General features: G+C 40.3%; 1 protein-coding gene across 1 annotated transcript in view; it reads right to left on the bottom strand.

The window, feature by feature from the left end:
* Window positions 1-1,212: 1,212 nt before the first annotated feature.
* The window catches only part of LOC104469260 (dedicator of cytokinesis protein 1-like), a gene marked incomplete at both ends in the record, with an annotated part of 38,973 nt that continues 22,876 nt past the window's right edge, over window positions 1,213-17,309 (bottom strand). The window contains 4 exons of the mRNA XM_010083706.1: window positions 1,213-1,317; window positions 3,862-3,951; window positions 12,634-12,753; window positions 16,605-16,695. Of these exons, the coding sequence (XP_010082008.1) occupies window positions 1,213-1,317; window positions 3,862-3,951; window positions 12,634-12,753; window positions 16,605-16,695 (406 nt within the window). The remainder of the gene's footprint in view (window positions 1,318-3,861; window positions 3,952-12,633; window positions 12,754-16,604; window positions 16,696-17,309) is intronic.

Below are 17,309 nucleotides of genomic sequence, written 5' to 3'. Positions count from 1 at the left end.
GGGTCAGCTTGATTCCTTTCAGCTGAAAAGAATGGATAGTTCATTGCAATTCTCAGGCAGGATACACGGTACGAGCATGCCTGTAGTACAGCATCCCAGGGCATATGAAAAGTCACCTGCATTTGCTGCTTCTTGGGATGATTCAAGAATTTCAATTTCTTCATGTGGGCTTTAGTTAATTGGTGGAAAAGAAGGCTTCTTCCTAATGAACACCTGACTACAATAAGGAAATGTTTTATTTCTTGGGTTTTTTGTTTCCTTCTCCAAACACTTTTAACCTTTCTGTCTGGAAATCTCATTCTAAGACTTCTGTGAGGGACGATCACTCTAAGACAATTCTATTCTGAAATCACCGTATGTTTGTTTCTTTACTTTTAATGCACCATAAACATATATTTTACATGTACTTTTAATACACCATGAAAGACCATCCCAACCACAATTAAGCCACCAAAGCTTGCTCCTGGTATTTATTATGGCATATTCTGAGAGAGTTCACGCGGAATTACTCAGTTACAACCAGGAACTCATCTCCTAGATCAGTATTTCCAGGAGGAAACCTGGAAGGGTGAAGATTTAAGACATCTGCATTGAATCTGTCCTTCTCTAGCCACTAATTCAACTCCATAACAATCCTGGTAGCAAGTGGAAAAAATGTAAGATGTTATCCCACTTACGTTACTGACATCAACCAAGTGACATGTTTTAAAAGGACACAATTCATGGAAATCAATGCTAAAAATTGCTTTTAAAGGTATCACAAACATCTCTGATATTCGCTTCATTTTAGTGACTATGCTGGAAAGGACGCTCTCATGAAAACATGGTCAAGTACAAAAGACTTCCCTACCATACTTACATATGTATCTACATCTATATACACCCGTCAGGCAAAAATGTCGCCATTTCCGATGGTTATTACCCTGATTTATAGATTGGGTGGTATATCATCGTTTCTAGTGACACCCTGAAGAAGTATAAAGTATTGGATATGTTTGGAGAAAAAGCTTCTGTACTAAAATTCAACTATTCCATATTAGAAACTAGAAAGGGAAACCCAATATTTGTTTTATACACATGAAAACCAACAATCAGTGTAAGGCAGATTGCAAATAACACACTGAGATCCAATAATGTACTTTCTCTCCAATCGAGGGTAATTTCCAAAGCAAGAGACCTTGCTATCGCCTGTGAAAAAAGGGGGATGTTTACCCTTATGAACGTCGGAAATCCCTGGCCGTAGTATCCAACAGCAAAATAGTCTGGTTTTGGTCTTATCACTTTCACAATGTTCTCATAGAACTGGGCTTGCTTTCTCTGCAAAAGAAATAGGAGGAATTTTAATGACCTCAACTTTAAGGAGATTCCTTATATTTAAGATTTAAATCTCTTTTATGTGTATCTCTAACTTAAAAGATGTACATGTTTCATTCGCCCCTTTTTCTTCACCTTTCCATCAGATATATGCTAATACCTTGAAATACTAGACTCCGTAGCCATTATTTTTATGCTGAACCTCACTGTTCCATATCCAACATCTCCATTTTGATGAAGGTCAAGAATTTGCAAGTCAGCCTGAATTCCCGGCTGTGACACTGCCGATGCCAAAACACTGGAACGATGCAGCATGTACCACTACAGCCAGCTCATCCCGATGGGGCTGACTTCTCCATTTTCCACTGTTACATTTCATTACATTTTTCTCCTGTTTCTTTTCCATATTTCCAACTATTTGTTTGCATATGTAAAGCATGCAGTTGACAATTGCAGAAAAATATAACTTTTGGAATAAATACATGCATGTCAGACGCCATCTGTTTTCGAAGAATCCTTCTTTATCTCAAACGAAATAATAACAAATGCACAGCTTCAGACGATCTGTTCATTAGCTTATTTTTAGTCTATTACTTTCTGTAAGAGAATGAATTCTGATTTGGGGGGAGGTCCCACACAACAGATAACAGTAAGTGGCAAGAAGACTACAAAGACCCAGATCTGCCGTATATTTCTCAGTTCACCTGTAGCAAAACTATTTTGTCATTTGGGAATTGTCGTAGAGTCTAATATTTAATATTGCTTGAACAAAAGAGACAATAGGGAAAATAGAGAGAAACAAAAAACTCTTAAATTTTATTGTGGGAGAAAAAAAGAAGAGCTAGGATGCCAACGCTATTCAGCAGCAGCAACAAGAAAAGCCGATGGGGTGTGCGAGACCCTACTGCTTCAGGAACATTAATTCTGATCTTTGCCTTATTAGGGATATATGCCCAAGGCACACTGGTACTAAGTTTTGTGACATCTCTCTCAATTTTTCCTGTCTGGTAAATAAAGAACATATAAACTTGGTTGTTTGCCATCAGAATTGGAAGTTGTGGGTCTCCCCTATTAGAAGAGGGAGAAACTCCATTTCCATACAGAGATGAACCATACCTGGTTTATGCCCCTGCCTGGAATTATGTCACTTAATGTCAACAATGACATATTTACCGTGCAAGAGGAATGGGGAAAAACACATAACTCACTATTATTGGCCAACAGCTACAACATACAAAGTGCAAATTCAGAGATCTGCTCTAAAAATGGGTGTGCTATGAGATGAGCGGTTGTCTGTGATAAAACTTGCTCGTGGTCCCATGTGCAAGCATAAAGGAGATGGAAAATTAAAAACAAGGGACTCAGAGAGCAGCTACCCACTGGTGAATAATCATATCTGACACATGAAAATCATTTCTGGCTGAGGAACACTCTCTGCCAGATTCCTTTTATATTGAAATGAAGAATATTCTCTGTTGAAGGCAGCCCTGCTGACAGCGGCGGGCCAAGGAGGACTCTTCTGGAACACCCCAGCGCCTGAGAAATGCTCCATGTGGACATCCCTGACCCCCTGCAGTACACAGCAATGTGAAACCAGGCTCCAAATTTGTTGGGCAAATCATTACAATCAGTCTGTCACTAAAACCAGGTACAATACCACAAAAGGAGGACCATCAAAAAGGGATATAAATTCAGCTGGAGGACAGAACCATGGACAAAACCAAGAAGAACGGATAAAGGAGGGAAGAAACCATAAAACGGAGAAGAGTGGTATTTACATTTAGTCTTTATTTCCCCAATAAAGGAGATTTTGGGGAGATGGGGATGGAGATGCTTCTGGGGAGATGGCTCCCCACCAATCTCAAAGTGAATGTCAGTGGAGAAAGAGAGTTCAGTGACACCACACCACTGCCCAGCTCAGACTGGGATAAAGCAGATAAAGAATTCAAGGAAATCCAGGATGATCTACTCCGGTGAGTGCAAAGGACAAAACATATAAAAAATCTGAAAGTCAAGAATTTTCAGAACTGAACTGGAATCATGTCTCAAGTTGCATGAAAAGGGTCGAAAAGTTAGGAGGGATGGTGACAGCCACCATTTATCTCTTTGGAGAAGAGCAGGAGGAAAAAAATGGTGCAGGCATAATGAATGGGTAATGTCAGGGCAAAAATAACTGACTCTAGACATGAATGCTGGGGGATTATTCATACCTAAAAAAAGAAACGTGAATATGGAAAGACACTTGATAGAGAATGGGGAATTTTTCATGGTCCCATTTATATTTAAATTCCAAATTTCCTTTTATACTTCAAATAATTCATAACATTACCGAAATATTTTTCTTTCAGCTAAAAAAAAGATAAAATTCAATGTTTTTCAGACATTCCAGTGGTAGCCAGTTAATCAACATTTGTCCAACAAAGCCAAAGCCGGCATCTATTTCTGCATTTTACTGTAATAGGAGAGCTTCTCAATATAATTTTAAAAGCTTAGAAATTAAATTCTGTAAAAAATTGTTGCAGAGTCTATATCATTAAAAAAACCTACCAGCAGTTCACTGAGTTGTTCATAATCAAACATTTCATTTTCATACTGTTCTGCAAGTTCTTTACCCAAGGCAATGGCCTCTTCCCACATCTGTTGAAAAAAAAAAACCACAAAACAACAAAAAACCTGAATTACATACCTTGGTTAAACAACAACGTTGGAATAAAATGAATCTTAATAAAACACAACAAAATGCATTGTGTCACATGCCTGAAAACACTGTGCATGGGATGTGCCAAATAGCTGTGATGGTGTTACCCACATGTCTCTATTTGATGCAAATCAAGTAAAATGATCAAATTGTTTCAGAAATAAAATGATTCCTGCTAGCCCAACTAGACATCCAATAATTTGTAAACACAGCCCACCCACAAAGAAATGCAAAACCTAGGACTTGGGATAAACGTTGCTGATTGATTATAGTTCATCATCACCTCTCTCTCCCTCTAATATCTATAATCTATATTAGACAGGACAGGCAATTTGTAGATATTGCTTTGAACAAATATTCATTATATTTCTGTTGGTTCTTTTCCTTGTCTTGTTCTTCACCCATGAAATTCAGCAGCTGTCTCAACTGACCCAAAGAAATTTAACAATATCCTTCAGCTCTTCAGAAGCCAACAATCTTAATGAGGAGCAGCACAAATGTTTTTTAATGTGTATTATTCATTTTTTCTACTTTACATGTAAAGAATTACTCGAACCCGAAAAGATGCTCAAATCAGCACACCAGGATATCTACGATTCAATTTGATGATCTGCCTCTGCTGCTGAAATTTGCCTGGCACTGTTGACCTGACTTTAATAAAAAATGAGATGTGGAATGACTTATATATCCATTCTGTTTGTATTACCCTTCATCTTAAATGTAAATCCCCTGTCCACACCACCTAATTCTCCTCTCAGCATCAGACCGTGGGCTGAACACACATTTCCCCATTGCTCCTCAAAGACCTTTGGGGACAAAGAGTTTGAGATGAAGCACCACAACTCCCAAAGATGGTTGGCGAGAGAGAAGGGGAACAACACTCCTGTGGAAACCTTTGTGCACACAACCAATTCCTGCTCACGTCTTGCACAGACCCCCCTGTTCCCATCCACCTTAAAGCACTGTGTAAATAAGAAATATTTTACCCTCAAACCCCCCTGAGAACCAAAAGCCATCCCCAAAACACACAAATGAAATCCCACAACTCAAAGCTCAAAAACAATGTTGGGTGAATTTTATTTCTCTTCACCTGCAAGTCAAAAGTTTTGGGAAAATTCGGAAAAAAATAAGACTTCTAGGAAAATCCCTATTTCTAGATGCTGATTTAAAAATACGAGTCAAACACGAAGGGTTCCTATGACCATCAGTATGACCGAGCCCATTGCCAGCATCAGCTGAGGAGTCAAGGCAGGGCACAGCTACCTGTGATTTAGTGGCACGAACACCAGACTGGGACCTGGAATATTTATTTTTTCCCCCTAGGACTTGGCAATTTGGAGCGCAGCCAGGCTGAATACTCAGTAACACGTAACATGCCAATGCCCCAAAAGCAAGAAACGAGGAGCCAATATTCAAGCAAAGGGCACTCGTCCCGCAAACCCAAGGATGGACGGGAAGATCATCCTGGAAGGTTGAGAGGCAAGGGATGGAAAGGAGAAGCAGCCTGAAGAGGCAGAGAGCTGTGACAATGGAGGAGAGGAGGAGCTGCAAAAGGAAAAATAGTTACGGAAGATGGCAGGGAGAAAGGACAGAGATTTATGCTCTTGAAGTAAGGGAGCGAAGTATGAGAAAATATGGGCTGAAACTACACTGGTATGGCTGAGCAAGGGAAAAGGAGCTTTTGAATCCTAAAGAAAACAAATGGGCAGACGCCTGGGCAAACGGAGATTAAGCGGTGACCTAATTTAAGACACAAAGGCAAAGGATGCTCACAAGAGCCTGGTACCTGCGCTAACTTCCCCTTATGGCTCCACGTGATGATCGACCCCTTCATTTTTCTCATTTCTACAACAAGGTTCATAATATTAATTATCTAGGGGAAAGGACTGGAAAGAGCATGAGTAACCTCATGTTTGTAAAGTGCCTCAAAGATAAAAAAACGCATTGGAACAACTAATTACTGTTAATGAGGGATCACGTCTGCAGGAAATCTCAGGGCAGGATCCACACTCTGCAACAAAATTTTTGCAAATGGAGGGATCTGAATGTTTTTATCTGCATTATGTACCTAATCTAGAATGATGATACAGAGGATATTTTTCTTTCTAAACAAAAATTAACATGAGTTTAATAGTAAAGGCATATTTACGGAAAACAGACTATGTTTTCACATACTAGGCTGAGTTAATTTTGACTCAGAAGAGCAATATACCACCAATCTATGGAAACTAAATATTCAGCTGTTTGGTAAGTCAACAAGTGAAAACTTTAAAAATCACTTAACCTTTCTTCAACTGCTGCTTTCTTCTTAACATCAGTCATCCATAGCATCTTCTGCATGGTTTCATTTTAAAAAAAATGGTGTTACCATAATTTTCCTCCAGATTTAGCCAGTCCCTCTCCGAAACCTAAGCACTTCTACTCTCTTTTCTGTTGGAATCCCGAATCGGCACAGACATTGCGACGTGTTCCCGAAGCACGTCTGGCAGCTCAAAGCACCGACTGGGCACTGAGGCTGAACGTCATTTAACATTAGCTAATTGCACCTGAGCATCAAGAGGGAAGGGATTCTGGATGAGCAGCGGGAGGGAGGAGGGAAGGAGAGGAGCCCAAGGTTTTTACCGCTGTGTTGGTGTTGCTCAATGCTGAGTGTCATCGTGCCACCATGGCTTCGCAGCCAACCCGTCCCGGACTGTCACTGCCATCTGCAGTGCCCTGGAGCCCATCAAAACCTCAAGAAAGACCTGGACCTGTTGGAGAGGGTCCAGGGGAGGCCACGGAGATGGTCCGAGGCTGGAGCAGCTCCCGTGCGAGGACAGGCTGAGAGAGTTGGGGGTGTGCAGCCTGGAGAAGAGAAGGCTCCGGGGAGACCTTCCAGCACCTTCCAGTGCTGAAAGGGGGCTACAGGAGAGATGGGGGGGCTCTGGGTCAGGGGGGCGGAGGGATAGGATAAGGAGGAATGGTTTTAAGCTGAAAGAGGGGAGATTGAGATGAGATATTGGGAAGAAATGTTTTCCTGTGGGGGTGGTGAGGCAGTGGCCCAGGTTGCCCAGAGAAGCTGTGGATGCCCCATCCCTGGAGGGGTTCAAGGCCAGGCTGGATGAGGCTTTGGGCAACCTGGGCTGGTGGGAGGTGTCCCTGCCCATGGCAGGGGGTGGCACTGGACGGGCTTTAAGGTCCCTTCCAACCCAAACCATCCTGTAATTTTAAAACCAGACTGTCGCAGGCACTGCATATACATCAATGCCTATAGGTACCACAGCACTGCCACCAGTTAAATGACGACTTTGGCACCATTAAATCCTGTTTGTGATTTTTTTCCTTCCCTTCCCACCCTTGTCAGTCGAGTCCGTCAACATGCCGGAGCGGAGGCTGTGTGCCTCCCCCAGCCTGATCAAACCCTTTAGATGTTACTGAATATAAATATAAATATTAATATTGAATTTTAGAAATGTTTCAGAGCCTAAAAAATGAATCTTCAAATTACATATGATATAGATTTAGTTCGTCTCCAATATGCAGTAATTGCACATTCCTAGCATTCTTCCTTGTAACCATTCCCCCGCCTGTAAGTGGAGCTGAACAAGAAAAAAACAGCTATTATGAACATTTGTTTCGGGCTTAAATTACTGGAATTTATTTAAAAATTCTTTAACAGTTAGTTTACAAGTTACACTGCTCATATTTTGTCACATTATTTTTAACGGAACATGTCAGGTCTAGGTAAGAGATAAAACGACTCTTTTTCCACCATGCTGCAAACACCCGATAAAAGTGCCTCACCATGGGAAAAGACTCTTTCAATTTTTGCCAGCCTCTAACCTGGCCCTGCTCCAGCCAACGGATCTGTCTTAGAGAAAAGCACCTACTTTTTGTTGCTACTACCTCTTAAAAACCCCACTCCGCTCCAACGTCTCTATTTTGAAATCCAATTGTCCGGTTCAATCCTCCGAAGGACCAAGGAGAACTTGTATTGTAAGACTCAATTTGTAAAATGTCAAATACTTTGAACTCCAGAGGTCCACAAGTCCATTAACCAAACGGCTTTTCCCTCGGCCCTTTGAGCAGCTGGACCACGACACCTACAACATCCCCAAAGACAAACCCAAAGCCGGTAATTTTTCCAACGTCGTAAGAGAAGCAAGAACCGTATGGGTTTAAAATCCCCTGCACAACCTTCTGAAAAATTTCAGTGTTTACTACAGAACGAATTTATTCAGGTGAGGACAGCACGGCTGTGGCAAAGGATCCTGATAAATGAAATCTATATTCTTGAAGGTCAATAACTCCCAATCTGCTGCCTCGCAGATTTCCTGCCTTGGAAGGTTTCCCAGGTTTGCCCAGGACACGGCAGGTCTTCTGGAGGAATGAGCCGTACGGGGAGCTACTACACAGGATTTGTACGCTGTATAACTCATTAATGCGAGAAACAATTTATCTGGAGAGCGTACCAGAGAGAGAGGTTGGCGATAGTGGAAGGAAAATGCTTCTTTTATACTGAAGGTATAAGAAAAATGTGTATAGCCTAAATTTAGTTGTGTAGACACGAGCTGCAAATTGTTATGGGAATGACTTTGAGGATGCAGAAGGAGAACTTTTTAGGGAAAACCTAGCAATTTAATTTCTTTTTGAAGCTGGATTGCTTGTTGCCCAGAAAGAACTGCAGAATCCAATTTATTTTTTGAGGTTCTTCAATAGCGGCAAAGGAGGATCATAGGATATTACTTAGCTCCTGCTGAGTTAACGGTCAGTAAAAATGAAATAGTCAAGGATAAGAGTGTTATCGTGCAATTTGCTGATGGATGAGGGACATTCCAAGCTGTTTAAATTTCAGACAGTGTTAATTAACCACCATGTAAGCTTAATATTTTAAATAAAATGTTAAAACACGGTCTTTCTCTATTGCTAGTATTGCATTCAAGATGTGGAAGATAGGGCCATTGGAAACCCTGTAAAACAACTTGCTCTGTTCATTTGGAACACGGTCAAACGCCCTATCTTTGCTCTCTAAAGATCATCTCTGTCCTTCACAGCTCTCAGGATGGGATTACGAGCTGATGTGGGACACGAGCCTTGCACTGATTTTTTTGGCAGACAGCTGAATTTCACCGTTATTCTGACAGGTGGAAGAAAAAGCCATTTGATGACATCCTATGAGCTAGGAAAAAGACATTTTAAGCCAAAGCACGGCTTTTCCTGCATAGTTGGAAGTATTTTGTGTTTTATGGCTCCAGTAAAACAGTAAATTTTTTTTTTTTTTTTTTTTTTTGGAGGAGGAGGGTGGTGAAGGGGGGAGTATTGGAAATAAACGAGCAGTGTGCATTTATTTATTTTTTTCTTCCCAGAACCAGTGCTTTCAATTTCGGAAGGAGCAGTGGAAAACACGTACTGATTTATAGACTGCAGCATCCACTGGCAATCTCGAAACACGTTGCGGTTTGTACATTTTACCGCGCAGGAATAAGAACGCTGCTGCTTCTTTGACAGCTCCGGAGACCACACAAGCCTGTTTAAAAATGATCTCTTATCTTTATCAGGGGCACTGAGTATTTCTCGGCTTCAGGAGTTCATTAGCATTGATTAACATCAACTGCTCCACACGGGCAACATTCCACTCCCCTTCCCTTGTCACTTGATTACCGCTACTATTTTTCCTTCTTGTCCGGAGATACTCCAACCTACCAGTAAAGTCCTTGGATTAAGGGCTTTGTTGAGAATTACAAAGCTTCAGCAAAACACAGAAAGAGCAAACACTTCAGAGCAGTTCAAAGGATGGGTTAGGCTGCCGGGATAAGCGCGAGGATAAGGATTTTAAGGACAAAAGCCAAGAGAGATGGAGATGAGACCGGAAAGTACAACACGGTGAAGAATAATAATCTAGGAGAGAAAACTATGCATATACTAGGGAAACTTGGAAGTAACAACATTTCATTTTTGGAAACAAGGAGCTCAGAGGATTAATGAAAAGTATTACTAATAAGGAATCAAATCTATAAGGCAGAAGAACAACGAAATGCAGAAGTTGTACTTAGAAATGCTGATTTACTCAAGGTGCAAAGTGTTCTTCAACTTTACAGAAGGTTGATTTAAGGACCAAAAGTCAAATATAAGTAATAAAATAAGCTTCCTAAGAATAATATATTAAAAAAAAAGAAATAAAAATGAGAAATCGTAAATGCATTTCAAACTACAAATAACAAGGATACTCATGGTGAAGGTTAGTATTTCGTTCTCAGCCAAAATGAGATGCCCACACTCCTGCTTTCACTGCAAGTCCACACTCTGGACTATGAAATTAAAAATTTCTCAGGCACTTCTGCTCTAGAAGTGAGAGGTCTGCTCCATTCCAGTCTGTGCATGGAAAATTATACCTTCCCCTAAATTCATCTCACCATGAATGCCTGTATTTAGGGAACAAGCCTCATGGCTTGTCTTCCCTTGAAAAGTGCACTGTGTGATCCTCTTGGGAAATTACTCTGCTAAGAGAAAGGGATCACGATTTTTGAGAGTCTGATCTACATAACTACATCATCTTTTTTTTTTGTTTGTTTGTTTTTTTAAAAAAAAGTATCAGTAGAGTCTTCTAAAAAAGCACAGCAAATATTATTCCAGATGTGTTACTGACCATGGAATGGCACAGCTGAAGTCGCTGCTGGACTACGTTTGCAAACCACGTAGGTAAATGCAAGAAGTTGATTTAACCCGATGTCAGAACATCCCAAATGAGAGGATTACCTTCAATCTGCCGTGGAAACCTCAACTTGGAGCTTCCTGACATTTGAAAATTCACATAAGATGCTCAGTGTATATTGATTTTTGTTTCCTTTTCATTGAACAATTAAAAAAAAATAATATCACCAACCTGAGTGACCAGAAAATGAGAGAAGTATCTATAACTAAATTGAGTGCTTTGAAAATAAATCACCTCCTCAAACACACCCAAAAAAATCATGCAGGAGTCCTATGACTTGAGTTATGCGAAGGAATAGGAATAAGTAATCGCAGCGGTCCCTTCGATATCATTGCTCACCAAAAATGTTTTGAATAATGAAGATTCAGTTGTTTGATCTAACTAGGAGGGAAAGGGAAAACACAGCATTTCCAGTGCGATTTCTTTCGAAAGCAGGGAGAGCCTTCTCTCATTTCTAGCTGTAAAATCACAAAAAAAAAAAAAGAAAAATTCCGAATGGTTATTCATTCTAGCAAGGGTCTCTCAAGCGTGGATGCCGTGCTGTGCGATGCGGCGGCAGGCTGCAAAGGAAGCAGCAGGTACTTTGCCTGCTGTTTATATCAACAGCTCATTAGTGCCATCAGCAGAAACGGGCGGGGACGGCTTTCAGACAGCCTGGTTTAGACAGAGATGTAAAGGATGCTGCAGCTCTTCATTTACAGATAAAACGCATTGGCCTGGTGCTCAGGAGAACAATTCCCACCGCCTGTATACCAGCACCATAAAAGACTAACTGTGAGGCTATAAAGATGTAAAATAACAAAATAAAAACACGCGACTTCTGGCTTTTCCTTTCCAGAGAGGAATGTAATATTAAAATACACTTTATATCTATCTATATCTATATCTATCTATATATATACACATATAGAGCTATGACCCTAATTCAAAGGAGGTTCTCCTCACCCGCTATTAAAGAGTTAGTAAAAGTTTTTTGGGCAGAAGAGTGCTGTGACAACCAGTGGTACCCACTGTACAAACGCCGAGGTCCCTACCCCAGCCCCAGCCCCACGCAGCCCAACTCTGCCACAGTCAACAATTCCCATTTACTCAGCATCATTTATGAAGAACTTTGATACGTGGCATTAAGAGAAGGTATTAAACGTGACCTTTTCAAGGAAAGTTTCTATCAAAAGACTAATCTAAATCTTCGATCAACTTACTTGGAAAATAGGAGCTGGTTGGATAACATTCTAGTTCTACCAGAGAATGACATTTCTCTTTGCACTACACTCATGCAACCAAGATTGCTTTTAAAAACCCAAGTTTATAGTTTCAAAATATTCTGACAAAGAGATGACTACTTTTATATTTAAGCATTTTGTCCATGAAATATCCTAACACTGAGACATCCCTACATCTCCCCATCTACCCACTTAAACCCCTTCGTCTCTGCAGACAGGTCAAACCAGTGCTCACACTTTGCAATAAAAGATGCAACTGCAATCAGATATTATCATCTGAGAATATTTCTGCCTCCGTACGATATGAACCACAGACACCCTTTCTCTCAGGGGATTATTTTGTGTACACAAGACAAAAAAAAAAAAAAAGTGGCTGAAGGATTGCATTAGCTATTGCAATTGCTGGAAAAAGTCAGTCCCCCAAATTACATGCATCACTTTTTTATTTTCTCTGCGGCACATATATGCACATATATTTACCCTTAACACAGCACTTATAAATGTACCATTGATTTATTTTTACTTTTTTTTTTTTAATATTATGAAGTGGTAGCTGGTGGCCCGTTCACATAAAGCACTCCAAATAATGTGCAGCAACTTCAAAGCGCCCTGAAGGTCGCTTGATGCAAACTATGTTTACTATTAGACTTGTAAGTTAGAGAGAAAAGCAATGAAACATATTTGGACTTTTTTTCTTCCCTTTTTACCTTGCCCTTGTCAAAGTAATGGATAATTTCTTGATAGAGTTGATCTTTCAGCTGTCCTTGCGTGGCAGCCTGGTATCCATCCCGCTGGGTAAGATGTGCTGCACAGGCTTCTTCTGACCACTAAATCAGATGAGAAAGAGGGGAAAAGTGAAAGTGAATACAAAGTTATGAAATATGTCAGTAAAATTAGGCTAAATAAAATACACTTTTTTTTTTTTTTTTTTCATTTCAAGAAGCAGTACCACATCTAACGCATTAACAAAGATTTGTTCTACAGTTGCGGACTTTGATTCCTCGGACAAGGACCATTTATTTGAATGCTGTGATTGGAGGCAGGTTGATGTTGAGAGAAGCCCTGAGGCCAAGACACATCAGTACAAACAGGAAGGACTGCAGGCATGGAAATTAAAGAGCTAAAATTCACGGAGAATGTCTGAAGGGACAGAAAAGCACCACTAACTTTAGACAGCCTGGTTGCAATCAGTTGCTCTTCCATCAAATGCCTAGTGGATGAGGAGTAAGGCACCGATACTCCATGAATTTCCTCCTATACTAGAGAGGACCATGCAATTCCCTACAGTTTTCTCCCTGGCACCTGCATTTTCTGGTGCCCGTTAAGGGACAGATGCAATCAAAACCTCTGGACCTCAGCATTCATATCACCTCTGCTTCACCTCCCTTCTCTCCTCCCACTAATATTTCCTCTGACCTACCCGGGGACGAGACAATCCTGGAGCCTTTTCCCTAGACAGGACACTAATAATACATCCTACCTTTCCATAGCTGTCTATTTTCATGAGGAATTAGCAGGACATTAATACCTTAGAGACTCACAAACCTCTATCAAATCAAATCAAGTCACAAACCTCTATTAAATCAACTGAAATTTTTCATAGATTCAAAAGACAAGGACATGTGCCCCAAGGCTGTCTATTTTCATGAGGAATTAGCAGGAAATTAATACCTTAGAGACTCACAAGCCTCTATCAAATCAAAACAAGTCACAAACCTCTATTAAATCAAATGTAATTTTTCATAGATTCAAAAGACAGGGACACGTGCTCCAAAAGGACTTGTTGCCTTAAGAAACCAAGTTAAAAAATAAATTAAACTGTTCACTTTCTTCTCTGAAAATCAAAGTTTCAAAAGGAGGAGGGCTGCCCGCTTCACTTTCTTCTCTGAAAATCAAAGTTTCTAAAGGAGGAGGACTGCCCGTTGAAATAAAATGGTATCACTTTGGGAAAAGAAGAAAAGATCACCCAGAGATCAGCAGTTCCCAGATTTTTTCACAGAATTACTGTTACATCATCCAGTTTTACCTCCAATATCTTCGTGAATTTTACCCAATTATTTCTTCACTTGGACAAAATGTTTGTGTTTGGCTAAAGCTCTGTACCACAAAGCTGTGTTTCTGAGCAACACAAACCTCATGGAGTCTGCAAGGCGACGGCGCTAAAGCAGACGGCTCTGTACCGAAAAGCTGTGTTTCTGAGCAAGACAAACCTCACGGAGTCTGCAAGGCGACGTCATTTTTTTCACCATACTCAGAGCCACCATCTTCTGTTAGCTTCCAACATCTTAATTTTGACCAAGTTTAAAAATAAAACTCAAATCTCTTTTCTGAAGCGTGCTTCATCAGCTTGCAGTGATCTGGAGGAGACGGTGGTGGCTCACCCTCGGCAGAGGCAAACTTCTCGCAAATTGAAAGGTGAAATTCTCAAAAGCTCTCAGTCTTGACCCAACCGTGATCCCATTAAAATCAACGTGATGAAATACATGCCGATGATGACCGTCATTGAAAAATTTGTCCTCCAGGTTTGAAAGAAAAACTCAATTGCTCAGAGTTACAGACACCACAATATTGCTGCTTCTCGAGGAATACTGAGCTCCTCCAGCCACTGCTAACTACTGGTAGTAATGGGATATTGTATTAGATAGATCGATACGCTTTCATAATAAAATATTTCCAAACTATAACACAATTATATTTATAAACAAACATCTGCTTAGTGCTGAAACCCTGGGATAAATACGACCCTTCCGTTTTCCATCTTCCATCAAATTGCATTATAAGAAAACTGGATATTTCTTTCCACCAAATTCAAGGAGGATATTAAGATCCTCATCCAGTCTCTGAAGACATTCACTAAGAAAAACCAAAATCTGCTAAACTCTAATTTAAGGTCACATAAAACATATCGAGTGGCAAGTTCAAGCCGTAACAGGTAGAAGTGTGAATGACATTTCATGGCATGGTTCATTCCATCGTTTTTCCAGACAGCACAGCACCTGTGGAAGGGAACGAATGCTTTCTCTTGTCTAAAAGGTTCATTCACGCAAAGGGTGATGAGCAAATATGACACAATTTGGCAGTCCTGTTTTATGTCCCTCGTGGGAAGAAGGGAGATCTTTACAGCCACAGCCTCAGCGAGTTACTCACTCCAACTTCTACCCACAGGCAACACCCGCCTGCGTGACGGAAGGCGTCAGAGCCATCTCCCGACATCCTCACCTCCCTGACACGTCTCAGCAGAAAAAATTTCATCACCAAAGAACCAACTGCATCCAGCAGGCTGTGCCCAACGATTGCCACTGCTTTTAATAATGAAGAAAGCTATTGCTGCACTTCTTGTGCACTCCAGATGAATCTTACTGATGTTTACTTTGTGTTATGACGCTCTATTTATTTTAAAATACAGTAAATACATTTCAAAGTGCACAAATACGCTCTGCATCCTATTTAGTCTTATTATAGCTCGGCTGCAGTTTACTCAGGTTTGAAGTATGAATAATTCTCAGCGCATCCTATAGAAGCGTTTCATTTAACACCTTCCACTTCTTGACTTTTCAAAATGGATATTTTACACTAGCACTTCTCTTGGGATTGCTTAGATTAATCACACATTGCGAAGATCTGGCTGCCCAGGGAAGTGGTGGAGTCACCATCCCTGGAGGTGGTCAAGAAACGTGTAGATGTGGTGCTTGGGGACATGGGTTAGTGGGTTAGGTGGTGTTGGGTTGGACTTGATGATCTTTGAGGTCTTTTCCAACCTTAATGATTCTATGATTCTAAGAACTATTTGATGCATAGAATGAGATCAATTTCCTTTATTAAACACGGGATTTAATGACTCAAGTGTCTGCTGTGAAGTGCAGCATCCTTCCGTATGATAGCGCTGGAAACACGGTTGGCACACGGTGCCACGTTGGTGACACAATGACATGAACAAATTGTATGGGAGGGACAACACCCCCTATCCAGAAAGTTTTCAGTGCAATTAATGCTTATGCAATACGGCCTCACTGCAGCTCTATAGCATTAAAAACTCTAATATTTTATTTACATGCACTTTGTAGAGATAACATTTTATTTCTATATATTGCAGGTCACACCAAGACATTCCTTGAAGAACAGCAATATTGTTATGTCTCTTTAAATGTGCTATAAACTGTGTGATATTGCATTGAAATTATAAGTGCCTTTTAAAGGCATGAACTTGGGAAGAAGACTGTTTGAATGGCTCTCCAAATTCTCCAAATCAAAACTGAATTTACAGAGAGCCAAGAGCACTCAAGAACAGTCTCTAGTACTCGGCTTTGCAAAAACAACTCTGTGGAGAGCTGATTTACTAAAATAGGTGTTTAGGTGCTCCCCCACATGATATAATGTTTGATATTCAAAAGAAATTTAAATTACAGCCTTGTAATTTATAACTTATGGTCTTGACTTGATGGCGCTTCCATTCATTTCAGGTCAAGACGGGTAAAACACACTCCGACGTACACGGAGGGCAGAGGGCTGCTGTCCTGCACGTATTAATTACACATGGCAGAGATAAAACCCACAGAAGAAGAAACACAAAGCTGTTAATCAGTTTAAACCCCAGGTGTTCTAAGAGTGACAAAACCAATCCCACTCTTGGCTACCGCTAAGACAATTTTCGAACTTTGCAGTGAATGTTGGCGTTTACCTTAAGCAGCTTTGCGTGCAGGAGTAATGTGTAGGCAGCTTCCGTGTAGTTATCACACTCTTTGTGCAGGTCGCACAGTTTGTACAAATACCTGGAAGTAATAAAAACAATGGTTCTGAAAAAAAGGTTCGTTGTTAAATGATACTAAAGAATTTATTTTGAAGACTACAATGGTTCAACTCTATCTTCAAACAACTAAATATATGTGGGAGCACCTAAAGCTCCTATTTCTGTGTGTAGGCACCTTTAGGACCATACACATTTCTGTTGTGTTTTTTTTTTTTTCCAATATATATAAATGACTTGTGATGTGTAATGAATCCAATACAGATTTTGTGCAAGATACATGGCTCTGAATTGTTCAGCTATGGATACAGACAGATGTCTTCTTCCTTCACTTTAATGTCATCACACCTCTGGAAGAGGCTTCTCTTCGTTTGTTTGTTGGGTGCTTTTAGTGACAATTGGAAAAAATAAAAAAAAAACAAATGACAAAACTATTAAAATTGTGTTTTGAAAAAAATTTTGGACCTATTTTGAAAAAGCCAATGAAAATACAGAATTTGATATTTGTTATGACACATTAGAAGTATGTTAATGGAAACAGGAGAGAATTTGGGTGGGGGTTTGACAGTGAGAGTCAATTTCTCTTTATAGAGCTGCTCAATAGGGCAGCCCTACAACTCAGAACTTCACGTGTTTGCC

This window comes from Pterocles gutturalis, unplaced genomic scaffold, assembly GCF_000699245.1.
Source record: "Pterocles gutturalis isolate BGI_N339 unplaced genomic scaffold, ASM69924v1 scaffold3825, whole genome shotgun sequence".
Taxonomy (NCBI): domain Eukaryota; kingdom Metazoa; phylum Chordata; class Aves; order Pterocliformes; family Pteroclidae; genus Pterocles; species Pterocles gutturalis.
The sequence above is the reverse complement of the archived record's forward strand: the minus strand, read 5'-3'. Positions and strand labels throughout refer to the sequence as shown.